General features: G+C 42.2%; 1 protein-coding gene across 1 annotated transcript in view; it reads left to right on the plus strand.

Annotated features, from left to right (window-relative positions):
• The window catches only part of LOC115459173 (medium-chain specific acyl-CoA dehydrogenase, mitochondrial-like), a 54851-nt gene extending 46450 nt beyond the window's left edge, over positions 1-8401 (plus strand). The window contains exon 12 of the mRNA XM_030189036.1: positions 7839-8401. Coding sequence (XP_030044896.1) covers positions 7839-7910 — 72 coding nt within the window. The 3' untranslated portion in view covers positions 7911-8401. The remainder of the gene's footprint in view (positions 1-7838) is intronic.
• The last annotated feature ends 5683 nt before the right edge of the window (positions 8402-14084 follow it).

Consider the following 14084-nt stretch of genomic DNA (forward strand, 5'->3'; position numbering starts at 1 on the left):
CTCTGTGGAGTAGCTGGTTCAGGAATCAAGAGGGAGCAATTCTAGATCTAGTCCTTGGTGGACCGCATGATCTGGTGCAAGCGGTAACGGTACTGGAACCACTTGACAAGTGTTCATAACATGATCGGATTTGCTTTAATAACTAGAGAAGTACACATAGGAAATACAATACATTAGTATTTAACTTTCAAAAAGGAGACTGATTTAAAAAAAAAAACAAAAAAAAGTGGATGTTGTTTAAAAATACCATCCTAGAAGCCCAGACCAGATACATTCCACATATTAAAAAAAAAAAAAAAGGTGGAAGGAAGGCCAAATGATAGCTTGATTTAATAATTGGAAAAGAACACATAGGAAATCCAATATGTTAGCATTTCACTTTCAAAAAGGAGACTATGATAAAAAAAAAGAAAACCAATGTGGATGTTGTTCAAAATACTATCCTAGAAGCCCAGACCAGATGCATTCCACATATTTAAAAAAAAAAAAAAAAGTGGAAGGAAGGCCAAATGGCAACTGTCATGGTTAAAGTGAGGTGAAGGAGGCTATTAAAGCTAAAAGAACATCCTTTAGAAAATGGAAGAAGGATCCAGCTGAAGAAACAGTATAAGGAATGGCAAATCGAATATGAAGCACTGATGAAGACTAAGAGACTTGGAAAAGAAGCTTGCCTTAGAGGCAAAATAGAGCCCGACAGAATCCAGGACCTTCAGTTTGGCAGCCGAAACTGGGCACTCTGTTTCATCAGTGTGTTTGGGGGGGGGGGGGGTCTATTTTGTTTATGGCTTTGGTTTCAATAGAAGCCTAAGCCAAACTAGAAAACTAGCTAGGCCCCCCCCCCCCCCACACACACACACTACCAGTGCACACAGCCAGCCAGCCTCCTCCACTACACCCCCCCACCCCGAGCCTACCTCATGTACTCTGATAGTTGATTAAACTGCTTCTCAACCCAGTCCTTTGAGGCACACCTCAGGTTTTCAGGATATCCACAATGAATTTACATGAGGTTTGCATGCAATGCCTCCTTGGTATGCAAATCTATCTCATGCATATTCATTGTGGATATCCTGAAAACCTGATGGGACTAGGTGTGCCTCTAGGACTGGGTTGAGAAGCACTGGTTTAGTGGCATAACTTAGGGCAAGAGCGATTCACAGTTGCTCTTACCCCGTCCATCTCTGATGCTAAAATGGCTGTTGAGACCTTCAGCAGCAGACTTGCGAGACTGCCACTAAAGCCATTTTGGCAGCAGAGATGAGGTGAGAGTGACTGTGAATTATTCTTGCCCTGGTTAGGCCACTAGATCACCAGGCACCTGAGGTAGGCCGGGGGGGGGGGGGGGGGGGGCAGCTGGCTGACGGTTGGGGAAGGAAGGGGGGTGAGTAAGTGCAAGGGGAGGATGTGTGCAGCAGTGGGGGTGGAGGAGTTTTGGTTTCAGCTGAAAATGCCCTGGCATTTTCAGCCAAAAGTTGAACCTGGATTTTGGGCCGGTTTTGGTGCCAAAACCAAAATTTGTTGGCCTCTAAGGCAAAAACATATATAACAATTTTTTTAGGTACATTTGAAGCAAAGAGGCTAGTAAAAGAATCAGTTGGACCCACTAGATGTTCAAGGGGTAAAAGGGGCACTCAGGGAGGACAAGGCCATAATGGATAGATTAATAAACTCTTTGCTTTGGTCTTCACTGAGGAAGATGTAGGGAGATGTTCATGCCAGAAAAGTCAGAGGAACCAAAACAAATTTCTGTAAACCTGGATGATGTGATGGGGCAATTTGACAAACTAAAGAGTACCAATCACCTGAACCAGATGGTATACTCATAGGCGGTCGGTGACTCAGCTGTTTGGGGAGGCTAAAGTGGGTGGGGCTAGATTAAGTTGTAGGGCGGGGCCAAGATCAGGGTATGGGACAGATGGAACAGAACAGAGTACGTTAAAATTCTTGCAGTGGGGGGGGGAACAGCTATGTCAGCAGTAAAAGGATAGTGTAGAACTTTTGAACACTGCTAAGAATGAATCCTTCACTGTGTGGATCTGGTGCAGCTCTATCAGCTGTCTCCCCAGTACCTCTGTAATATGCACACTGAATACATTCCAGGAATTATGTGCCAAAAAAATTAATATTGTGAACCAAAATAATACAACATATTAAACAGGACAATATTTGCAGTATTCTGGAAATATATACAATTATTTAGCACTGATTTGTAAGTCCTCCAGAGATAGGAAAATACCTACTGTATCTTAATATAACTCTCACTGAGCTACAATTGAAAAAGGCATGAACTAAATCCAAATCCAAAATCCAGTACCAGGCATACTGTGAAGTAATACAAAACCCAACAAAAATCACTTAGGACCTATAAAGCAATTCTACCATAACACTAACCTTCAGGAGTCACCGTAAATTACAGTGGGCAGAATATCATCAATATACCTATTGGAAAACTAAGCAAGCTGGATTAGTACAGATCAGTGCTAGCAGAATACCCAGCCTTTTTCATACATGAACACAAGTAGACCCTCATCAAGTATAGAATAAGTAACCACAAACTAAAAATAGAAATATGTAGACAAAAATTAAACAACCCCAAGAAGCCATACTCTGCATACAATGCAAATCCAAGAAATAAAAATAGCGACACATCCCTTTGTACCGTGGAAAATCTAGAGAGCAGATGTAAATTTCAAAAAACTAACATATTTCAATTGCTACATGAAAAATTAGCAAATAAAACAAAACCAAAACATAAGGTGATATCTTCTTATTCAACTAACATAACATTTTTGGCTAGTTTTCAGAGGCCAAAAACTCCTTTAAGTGAGAACGAGCATACTGTCCTGACCTGGAGAGTTAGGTTTTGGTCTCCGAAAGCTAGTCACAACAATGTATTTAATCCAATATAAAGGTGTCACTTTATTTATTTTATAACTATTTATTAACTTTTAAAGTGGACTAACATGGCTGCCACATTATTTCATCCTAAATTAAAAATAAAATTCTTTTTCCTACCTTTGCTGTCTGCCCATTTAATTTTTCTAATTGTGTTGGTCCTGGTCTCTGGTTACTGCTTCCCTGTTTTCTTTTAACTCTCTTTCCATGGGTCTCCTGTCAAAGTGCCATTTTTTCTCCTCTTCTGCCTTTTTCACCTCTTCCATAACAACTAACATCAACACTAATCTGTTCCTTTCAGCTTTCTTCCATTTTTTGTTACCTAGCCATTCAGATTTCATTCATATTATCCTGTCTTCCATCTCCCTCTTTTTACTGCACCTACCTACAGCTGTTCATCTCTTTTCCTCACTCTGGCTCTCCCATTCTCCTTTCACTTATTCCTCTGTCTTTCACTAGCTTTTTCCTCTCTACCTCGGCCATCCAGCATCTCCTCCGTTTCTGTTTCTATCACCTGCCATCCAGTATCTTCTATCTCCCACCACCATCCAGCATTACCTCTCATCTTTCTCTCCCACCTGCCATCCTGCATCCCCTTTCATCTCTCTCTTTCTCACTCCCCCCCCCCCACCAGCTAGCATCCCTTCTTGTCTCTCTGCCCCTACCACCATAAAGTATCTCGTCTGTCTCTTTTTCTTACCCCTACCATCCAGCATTGCCCCTTCTCTCCCCCCATGCAGTATTGCTTCTGCCTCTCTCACCTCCTGTCTCTCCCTGCAGCCAATATCTCCTCTGTTTCTCCACATACTCCATACCCCTATCATCCAGCAGTGCCTGTCTGTCTCTCTCCCCCAGCATGCAGCAATGCCCGTTCTCTCTCTCTCCTCTCCACACTAGTCATCATTGTCCCTGCCTATCTCTCTTCCCATCATCCAGCATTGCCCCTATTTCTATCTCACTCCCTCCTATGCAGAATTTCCTCTATCCACTGTCTCATAGACTCTATTTCTCCCCCTCCCCCACTTTTATCCAGTATTGCACCACACTTTCTCTATCTCCCCCACCCTCACCCATCCAGTCATGCTTCTTTTCTTTTTCCCTCCCTACCTATTCACTGCCACCCTGCAGCACAGTTTCATTCTTCCTTCTTCTTGTACCTCTGCCACCGGTCCCGCGCTAATAAGCAATGATAGAAGAGCGCAGGACCCGACTCTACAGCGTCGCTAGTGCTTCCTGTGACGGTTCTGCCTCTTCCGATGTAAACTTCCTGGACCGGCATAAGAAGCGCTAGTGGAGCTGCAGAAAGCCGGATCCTGCGCTATTCTATCATTGTTTATGAGCGCAGGTCCAGTAGCAGCAGTGCAACGGGAGGGAGGCAAACTGTTGAAGAACAGGGGTGCATGGGAGGAGAGAGGATGTGGGTCTGGCAGGCAGGGAAGGTCGTGGTTCAGGTTAAGCTTCTTATACGGGGCGCCTATGGGTATACTTCTCAGAATACTGATAGAACTAAAAAATGAAATTGCAGATTTATTTTTATGTTTAGAAATAATATATGAAATTGCAGATTTGTTATTAGTAATTAGTAATTTATGTTTGAAGGATGGCCAATGTAACCCCAATTTTTAAAGGGGTTCCAGAGATGACCTGGAAAATTATATACCAGTGAGCCTGATGTTTGTGCTGGGCAAAATGATAGAGGCAAAAGAGGCTATTATGGAGGGGGAAATTTTACCAAAATTATACATAGGTGTAGATTAATGGGACAAAGCCAACATGGATTTAGTCAAGGGAAATCTTGCCTCACCAATCGCATTTCTTTGAAGGGGTGAATAAACATGTGGGTAAAGGTGAGCCAGTTGATATTGTGTATCTGGATTTTCAGAAGGCATTTGGCAAAGTACCACATAAACAACTGCTGAGGAAATTAGAGAGCAGAGATAATGTCCTGTTGTGGATTAAGAACGGATTAAAAGAAAATAGTTGTAGGGAGGAAATGATGCACGCTTCATATGTCTGGGTTATTGTCTGCCTGCTATGTTGCAGCATGATCGTTCTCTTTTGTTGAATAGTATTGTTGCACAACCTGTAGATTCTACCAAACTATTGAATATAGGGGATTCAAATTTACCTTTGGGGCTGACTAATGTATATGATCATGTTCTGTAAGGCAGGCTACCCATTCTGCTGGGCATATTTTAGACTTTTATCACATTGGTTGTCAAATGTCCAACTGAAGGTGGAACCTGTTCTTTGGATTAACCATTGTTTTCTCCAGTTGGCTCTGCAGTTTCTCATTGTTGTGATGCAGGCTTCTGATAGGAAAGTGTTAAGGCTAGTTCGGCCTCTGTTTGAACTGCATGTTCTGAATTGCAAGAACTATCAGTACAGCATTGGAATTCTGCACTGCATGATATATTAACTGCCCCAGCCAGATTGGTCCTTCTAGGGCACAGTACTTTTTTTTTTTTTTTAATTTGTACCCCGCGCTTTCCCACTCATGGCAGGCTCAATGCGGCTTACATGGGGCAATGGAGGGTTAAGTGACTTGCCCAGAGTCACAAGGAGCTGCCTGTGCCGGGAATCGAACTCAGTTCCTCAGTTCCCCAAGACCAAAGTCCACCACCCTAACCACTAGGCCACTCCTCCACTCCACTTCTGTAAAGACATGGTTTTCATCTGGCTTTCAGCAGTTCATCAGTGACACAACAGTAGGGACAATGAATTGAGGGATTCTTACGTAAATTAGAGGAGTATAAAGTGGTGATTTTGAAGGAAAGGGGGATAGTTTACCAAAAAGTTAAGATTCAAGCTGCAGTGAATAAACCTAACAACTTTTATAGACTGTAAGGTCTTTGACTCGGAAGCATAGTCTCCTTGAACTGCTCACACCATAATCAGCAGACAACTTTTGTTGTTGTTTTTTGTTTGGGGTTTTTTAGGCCAATATTGAACAAATTGGTTGGTACATTTCAGGCTACACCTTTTTGTTGCAGGTCAGCTGCTGGTTTATCAGCCAGTGTGAACAGGGTTTGAGTCAGTGGGAGAGGGATGTCTGTTCTGTCTTGAAGTCTTTTAGATCAGCAGGTTCCTCTTTAGATAGCTGTTTACCTAAACTTCTTGACTTAATTTCTGACGTAGCACCTCCTCTTACAGCCATCATAAATTAGTTAAGCTATTCCATACCTTAACCGATTGGTGGGTAGAAGTTAACACAGTATTCAAGGTGCAGTCACACCATGGAGCGATACAAAAGCATTATAATAGTCTCATTTTTGTTTTCCAATCTTTCCTAATAATTCCTAACATTCCATTTGCTTTCTTAGCCACTGCTGCACACTGAGCAGAAGGTTTCAACATATCATTAACAGTGACACCTGAATCCTTTTCCTGAGCAGTGACTCCTGATGTGGACTCCTCTTTCCCGCATGCATCACTTTGCACTTGCTCACATTAAATGTCATCTGCCACTTAGATGCCCAATCTTGTAAGGTCCTCTTGCAAGTTTTAGGAATTTTTCACAATCCTCTTGCGATTTAACAACTTTGAATAACTGGCAGCTCCTTCATGATCTGTGCTAACAGACTTTCCCAACGTGCTGGGCAAGATCCCATTGATTATTGACCCCATATGCTTGTGGCTGTTTGCTCAGCACAGCAGTTCTGAGTTGTGCACCCTTTCTTTTAGGGATCCCTTCCAGCTCTCTACTTGCGTAATACCTAACATGGATTCTCCCTTCCACATAGAAATTGCTAGCTTTTTTTGAAGTATGGCCAGCACTGCACATCAGCTTATGGAGTGCTGAGTGCTCGAACACTTATCTGGAGGTGATGAACTTCTTTCAGACATATGAACAGCTCTGTCATTTTTATTGGGTCATGTAAGAGAGATGTGACCGCCCCCTCTTTTTTAGCATGCTGGATTAAGGCAGTGATTAGAAGCAGTATATATACTAAATAGGAAGCCAGTACCTGAAGGGCTCCAGGTTCATTCAACAAGCAATCTCTTGACTGGAGGCCCGGGTGGTGGCTCCAGAGGACGTTTGCACTCCGTACACAGTAAATGAATGAAATGAGGACAGGAAAAGACCCACACGGTCCATCCAGTCTGCCAACTCCTTTGTGAAACACTACTAGTATCTGGGCCAAGAGTGATAGGGCCTTTGGTAGAGAAGTGTTGCAAGAGTCTTGGCTTACTCCTTAAGGGTAGAGCTTTTTGTGCATCCCATTGGTTGGAATAATCTTAACAAGATGAAAAAGAAGGTTCTTTATAACTTTTTGTTTCTTTAATTTCTGCTAGACTAATCCAGGGCCCACCCAGGAAGACTGCAGTATTTGGGGAGTTGCTTGAAGTATTTGCCTACTTTCTTTTCTCTTACTGCTTTGACTATCTCTTGTTCATAATTACTAAATTTACAGAGATTTCCCTTGGAGGGTTCTTTTATCTTTTTTTTTAGTTTTTGTTTGTTAAATAGTTGCTTTGGCATTAGCTTACTAGTTTGGCCTGTACTACTCCTTATGTTGGTGATGTCACTGAAAGCATTCAGGTTCTCTGTCTCCATCTGTTGGTAAGGCAGCATACATAACCCATTGGTCTGGACTGGTCTAGCAGAAATCAAGGAAGTAAATTTACCAGATAAGACCAAATTTCACCTTAAAACACTTTGTAAAATATGTGAATTAACTTGGAGCTGTATTTACTTATGGACTTCTATATTAACTGACTTCAGAGCCCTGTTCATTTAATGTAAAGTGAAAATCTATCCTGTAAGCAAAAATGCCAAGATACTCTATATAGACTGTGTGGAAAACTGAACTAAAGCTGCAGTTAAGTAGAAAAACACAGATATGTACTTTGAAGGAGAAATTATAGTTTCTAAAACATTTCACACTTCTTTCCAGCAATCAGTTTTTGGTTTCTGAGTGTTTTTTATTCTTCTTTTTCAGATCTATGAAGGTACTGCCCAGATTCAAAGGATGATCGTAGCTCGTGAACACCTTACCAGGTTTAAAGATTAGGGGCTTTTAAATCCTTATTTTTGCATTTATTAGAGTATAATTAAATATTGTAAGCCACCCTGCATGAGTGAGCAATGTTTTTTCTAATAAAATCTTATACAGTAGTGGGGTTTGTTTTTTAATTTTGATATATGCAGTGCGGTATTTCTTAAAGTACCATTTTGATAAGTAGGTTATATCTACTTTGCTGCTATTAAACTTTGATACAGTTATGTTCCAGGGGTTTTTTAATGTCTAATATCAATGAAATCTAAGATGAGGTCTGTAGGAGGATTAGGAAGTTATTTGAATCTTCCTGAGGTTTCTGAATGTTGAAATGCCAACAATAAACTGACCTTGGCCTTAGTATCTTGAGGCAGTCACCCTCTTACAGCAAGTAGAGAAGATCCTATCAATATAAATGTAGTATTAGGCAACAGAAAAATTATGAATGAGGTAAATTGTATTTTTGTAAATATAAAATAATAAACTGTCTAAACCCCTGAAGGGTTTTTTTGTTGTTGATTTTTTTGTAAACATGTACCATAAGAATAACATAAATTCCAAAAACCTGTATAACAGAACCCCTGTTTCCAAAAGCCCTCAATTCCTCCTCAACAAACCCCAGTTTGCAAGGGTATACTGCGCTGCTTCATCATACCCTCTATATCCTTTTATCCCCCCTCACTTCTTAACACTTTTGGCCACAGATAGGCACATCTTTCTCAAGCACTTTTGCCACTTTAATCCCCTTTTATTTCCCAAACCCAATAAACAGTACTTGGGATCGCTCAAGAAAGAGACCCCCCCCCCCCCCAATCTGCCTGACAGTTATTATGTAACATCAGTTCAAATTCTCAAATAGGACCACAAAATGCAGTAAAAGGTACCTCTTTCAATAACATACCTCTAACATATATCAGAAGCAGTCACAAAATGCCTAGCACCCATCACTGCTCAGACCCACTTGCACCTGGCCACGTGCAAATAAATAAATGTGTAGTAGGGCTCCAATGAACTCAGTTGCTGAACCGGGACCAGATGGGACTTGGGAGTAGTTTAAAACAAACCCTAGTAGCTCTAGTGCCTGCAGTTCTCTGCAAGGACTTTTGAGCACCGCCCATTGATATGCTCTTTAACAGCCAATTGTCCAGGTACAGAAACACATTGACTCTCAATCTGCGTAGCGACCCTGCAACTACCGCTAGACACTTGGTGAAAAACCTGGTAGCTGATGTGAGGCCAAACGGCGACATGTGGAAGTGATGTGTTCCTACCTGAAATGCGAGATACTTCCTATGGCCTGGAAATATCAGGATGTGAGTGTAGGCATCCTTTTTAAGTCTAGAGAATATAGCTAATCTTTTTCCTGAATCATTGGGAGAAGGGTGCCCAAGGAAACCATCCTGAACTTTTCCTTGACCAGGAATTTGTTCAGGGCCCTCAGGTCTAGGATGGGATGCATTGCCCCTGTTTTATAACAAGGAAGTACCTGGAATAGAATCACTTCCCTTCTTCCCTTGGTAACAATCTCAGCCACGTGGGCCTTTAGAAGGGTGGACAGTTCCTTTGCAAGTACCTCCTTATGCTGAGGACTGAAACAAGATGCTCTTGGAGGGCAGTCCTCAGCTGATGACAGCTGCTTTCTGCCTGGGCTGGGGAGCTCACTTGGATGGGCTTCACACTGAGGGTGCTCGGTCAGCTCGGGAGTAGAGAATGACATGGAGATAAAATCTATCCTCATCCTGTCCCCGTGGGTTCTGTCTCCTCACCGCAGGCCCTGTCTCTGTCCCCGCCCCATCCCTGTGGACTCTGTTCTCATCTGCAGAAGCCTTGAACACATATGAATTTATATTTAAATCTTTTTATTAAAGTACAAAAAGGAACAATATGCTATGCAACTGTTGTGTATAAATTACAAGTAGAAAATAACAATGAACAGCTATAATAAACCCTCCCACCACCACCACCTGCTACCCTTCCAACCCGAACAATAGCTGACTTCTACTACCCCAAGGAATCCTAATCCACCTTGTTAAAATATCCAGGGGTGCAAAATACAATCAGTTCTGTATACCATAGAGGGGAGAAATATGCCCTATGAAGCACTGTTATGATTTTTTTTTAAATCTGTAGATGAATAAGGAGTCGTCAACAATCTTAGGATTCAGTCTAGCTCTCCTGTCTTCCACAGTCCCTCCTGCAATAGAAGATGTCTTCTTAGAAGATGTGCTGGTAGCAAGATGTACAGGATCCTACATGCAAATTTTACTAGCTGTGGCCAGCGTGTTTGCTTGTTTTTCCAAAAAAAAATAAATCAATCAAACAAACATAAATAACACTCCAGTTCATTAAAAGGCTTCAAAGTAGAAAGTGACACTGGGACAAAGTTTGTCCCCATCCCGTGTCCACAGGCTCTGTCCCCATCCCCATGTCATTCTTTATGCAGGAGACTCGTCTTCAGATCAACCTTCTGGAGCTATGAGCAATCTGGAATGCTGTAAAGGCTTTCAGAGATTGTTCAACCAAATTGTACTCATTCAAATAGACAATCAGGTTGCACTGTATTACACCAACAAGCAGGGAAGTACTGGATCATACCCTATGTGACAGGAGATCATCCATTGTCCAGAACAGGATGGTTCTCAGGGCCACATACCTGGTGGGGAAAATCCAACACCCTGGTTGACGAACTAAGCAGGGTCATGCAACCACACAAGTGGTTACTCAGCATGGGTGTTACCCTGAGATCTTCTGAGTGTGGGGCACCCTCTTGGTGTATCTCTTTGCCACTCCATTCAATCACAATGTCCCTTAGTACTGTTCCAGGTTCAGGGCACATAGCAGACTAGCGTTGGATGCATTCCTCCTACACTGGGGGAATGGTCTGTATGCGTATCCTCCCTCTCACAGGGGAAGACTTTGAAACTCAAGCAAGACTGCAGTACCATGATTGATTGCCCTTTATTGGACCAGGCAGGTCTTGTTCCCTCTTCTTCTGAAGCAACCTTGGAGAATGGAGTGTTTTCTGACTCTCATCATGCGGAATGAAGGAGCTCTTCTGCATCCCAATCTCCAGTCCCTGGCCCTCACAGCCTGGATGTTGAGAGCTTATAATTTGCTTCCTTGGATCTTTCTGAGGGTGTCTCCAGGGTGTTGTTGGCTTACAGGAGAGATTCCACTAAGGTGTTGTTCTTTCAAATGGAGGAGGTTTGCCATCTGGTTTGAGGGCAAGGCCCTAGATCCGCTTTCTTGCCCTACACAGACCCTGCTTGAATACCTTTTACACCTTTCTGAGTCTGGTCTCAAGACCAACTCTGTAAGGGTTCACCTCAATGCAATTAGTGCTTACCATCACCATGTGGAAGGTAAGCCCATCTCTGGACACCCTCTAGTTGTTCACATCATGATAGGTTTGCTGTTGACAAAGCCCCCTATTAAACCTCCGCCTGTGTCATGGGACCTCAACTTCGTTCTTACCCAGCTGATGAAAGCTCCTTTTGAGTCGCTTGATTTATGTCATCTGAAGTACTTAACCTGGAAGGTCTTGTTTTTGCTGGCTGTTACTTAAGCTTGCAGGTAGCGGATCCACCTTCCTCTAAAGCCCCCTATTAAACCTCCTGCCCAGTCCTCTGTTGCAGGTGATAGTGGACACTTGAAGTAGCAGGGTAGATTGTCAGTCTGGAGAGTCACTGGCCCTTTTCTTTTGTGACTGAGCATCATAGGAGGTGGGGCTGGGGACATAGGAGACCGTTTGTACTAAGTGTGGAAGGGAATGAGGGGCTGGGTGAGTGGAAGGAGGGACTTTTGGAAGTTTTTGATCCTTCTATGTGGGGACCATTATAGTGGAGAATGGCAGGGAAAGTGGGAGATAGGAGGAGGTGGGAGATTGGGGATAGAAGGTGGGGGGGGGGGGGGGGGGGGGTTGGAGGGGTTTAAGTTCCAAAGTGTGGTTGGGGATGGGAGATAAAGAAAAGAGAACTGGTTTAAAACAAGAGTTGGAGATTTATGTCTGAGAATTTGATGTGAGGACAGGTCTGATGGACTGTACCCATTTCAAGATAGGCTGGTGGCTGGGACGTTACCCCTCTGATATTTATTGGGAATTTTCGAGTGTGTGTAGTCTGTGATTTACTTTGTCACAATGGTCAGATTGATTTCTTGGAATGTGGAGGGCATATCCTCCCCAGTAAAGCACTCAAAAAATGTTACAAACTTTACAAAGGCATTGGGCAGATGTATCTTTACTATAGGAGACTCCTAAATACTGTAGAACATAAGAAGTTGCAGACATGGTGAATGTGGGATTGTATTGCTACTAAAGCCAGAGCAAAAAAGATAAGTGTTGCCATACTGTTGGGTAAGGATCAGGTAACTCAGATAGATAGAAAAGATCCAGGAAAATACAAAGGGCCATTTTGTTATGTGACAAATTATTCTTGAGAGGCAGTTGCTGGTATTGTGTAAGGTTTATGCCCCCAATCAATATAATAACAAAATGTTATCATGCTTGAGTAACAGCTTGTTGCACTTTGGGAATACACCTATTATTCTGGGTGGATACTTTAATGGAGTATGGGACTCTACTATTGATAAATCCCATAATCCCTGCCAAGACAAATTGAATGTCAATAGGGGGCTTCCTCAGATATGTCATCTCCTGGATCTTCTAGATATTTGGAGGATTTTGCATCCATCTGACAAGGATTATACCCATCTTTCCGGGGCCCATGGTGCATAATCACATACAGACTACCTACTGCTTTCTAATAGTTTAATGATCCCTTTCCAGAGAGCAGAGATCGACCCCTGCAAGATATAAGAGCATGAACGTTTTCATGCCTATATCATAAAAACGTTAGCAGAATTATAGCACCACTAACTCGGACCATAAAAATTACCCCGTTCTTTTTTTGGGAAACAGCAAAAACAGTCCTATGAGGGGATATTTTAAGCTATTCTTGTTTAAAAAAAAATCTAGAGACAAAAGAAATTATACTATTAGAAAAACAGATATGCTAGGTATGCCAAACTTAAGGATCTAATGCCACTGAACTTAACAAACTGTATGGACTTAACAGACCACATTAACAAACTGCTACACCAGTGAGCCAAGAAGTCCCTTTCTTCTTATAAATAACAAACTCTATAAACATGGCAACAAAGGGGGCAAGTTGCTGTCTAAGTTGATCCGATCCCATAAAGACCCTAGGAGAATCGTAGGACTCGAGAATACAGCGAGAAGGAATACTATGCAGATTTATATGTCTAGCCTATAGAAGATGGACTTCATGGTGCCATGTACTTGGACGATTTAGAGCTTCCTCTATTGACCCCAGCAGATAAGACATTTTTTAACTCTCCAGTGAAAGGGAAATGGGACTTGATATACCGCTTTTCTGTGGTATTTTGCAACTACATTCAAAACTGTTTACATATATACAGGTACATATTTTGTACCTGGGGCAATGGAGGGTTAAGTGACTTGCCCGCAGTCACAAGGAGCTGCAGTGGGAATCGAACCCAATTCTCCAGGATCAAAGGATCAAAGTCTACTGCACTAACCACTAGGCTACTCCAGGAAGAGGTAGCTTGGGTGATTAAAGCAGAGTCCCCTTCTGAAGGCCCCAGGTTCTGATGGTTCAGAGCCGAATTCTATAAATTATCGGGGGGACACAACAGTCTTCTGTTTCTGACTGCTATGAAAAATGATTGATTGTATCTCAGGGGTTACTGGACGATTTAAACCTTGCTCAAATACTAGTCTTGCCCAAACCAGGAAAAGATCCCGTACTCCCAGTGTCCAATCGACTAATCTCATTGATTTTTGAAACTAAATTACTGACAAAAGTACTGACTAATAGACTAGCTCAAGTTCTCCCTTCTTTGGTCCATGAGGCTCAAGTCATAAGTACATAAGTATTGCCATTCTGGGACAGACCGAAGGTCCATCAAGTCCAGCATCCTGTTTCCAACAGTGGCCAATCCAGGTCACAAGTACCTGGCAAGATCCCCAAAGTGTACATTTTTTTTTAACTTTAAATTTTTATTGACAAGAATTTAAAGTGATAACAAATCGCATCAAGAGGGAGACATATCACCACATTGCATCATATTATCAAAACAATAACTACCTCCTGATATCAAGGTGAACTTTCCACATCTCATGCCAATGTTGGATTAATTTTAAGGTTT

This window comes from Microcaecilia unicolor, unplaced genomic scaffold (assembly GCF_901765095.1).
Source record: "Microcaecilia unicolor unplaced genomic scaffold, aMicUni1.1, whole genome shotgun sequence".
In the NCBI taxonomy this organism is placed as follows: Eukaryota; Metazoa; Chordata; class Amphibia; order Gymnophiona; family Siphonopidae; genus Microcaecilia; species Microcaecilia unicolor.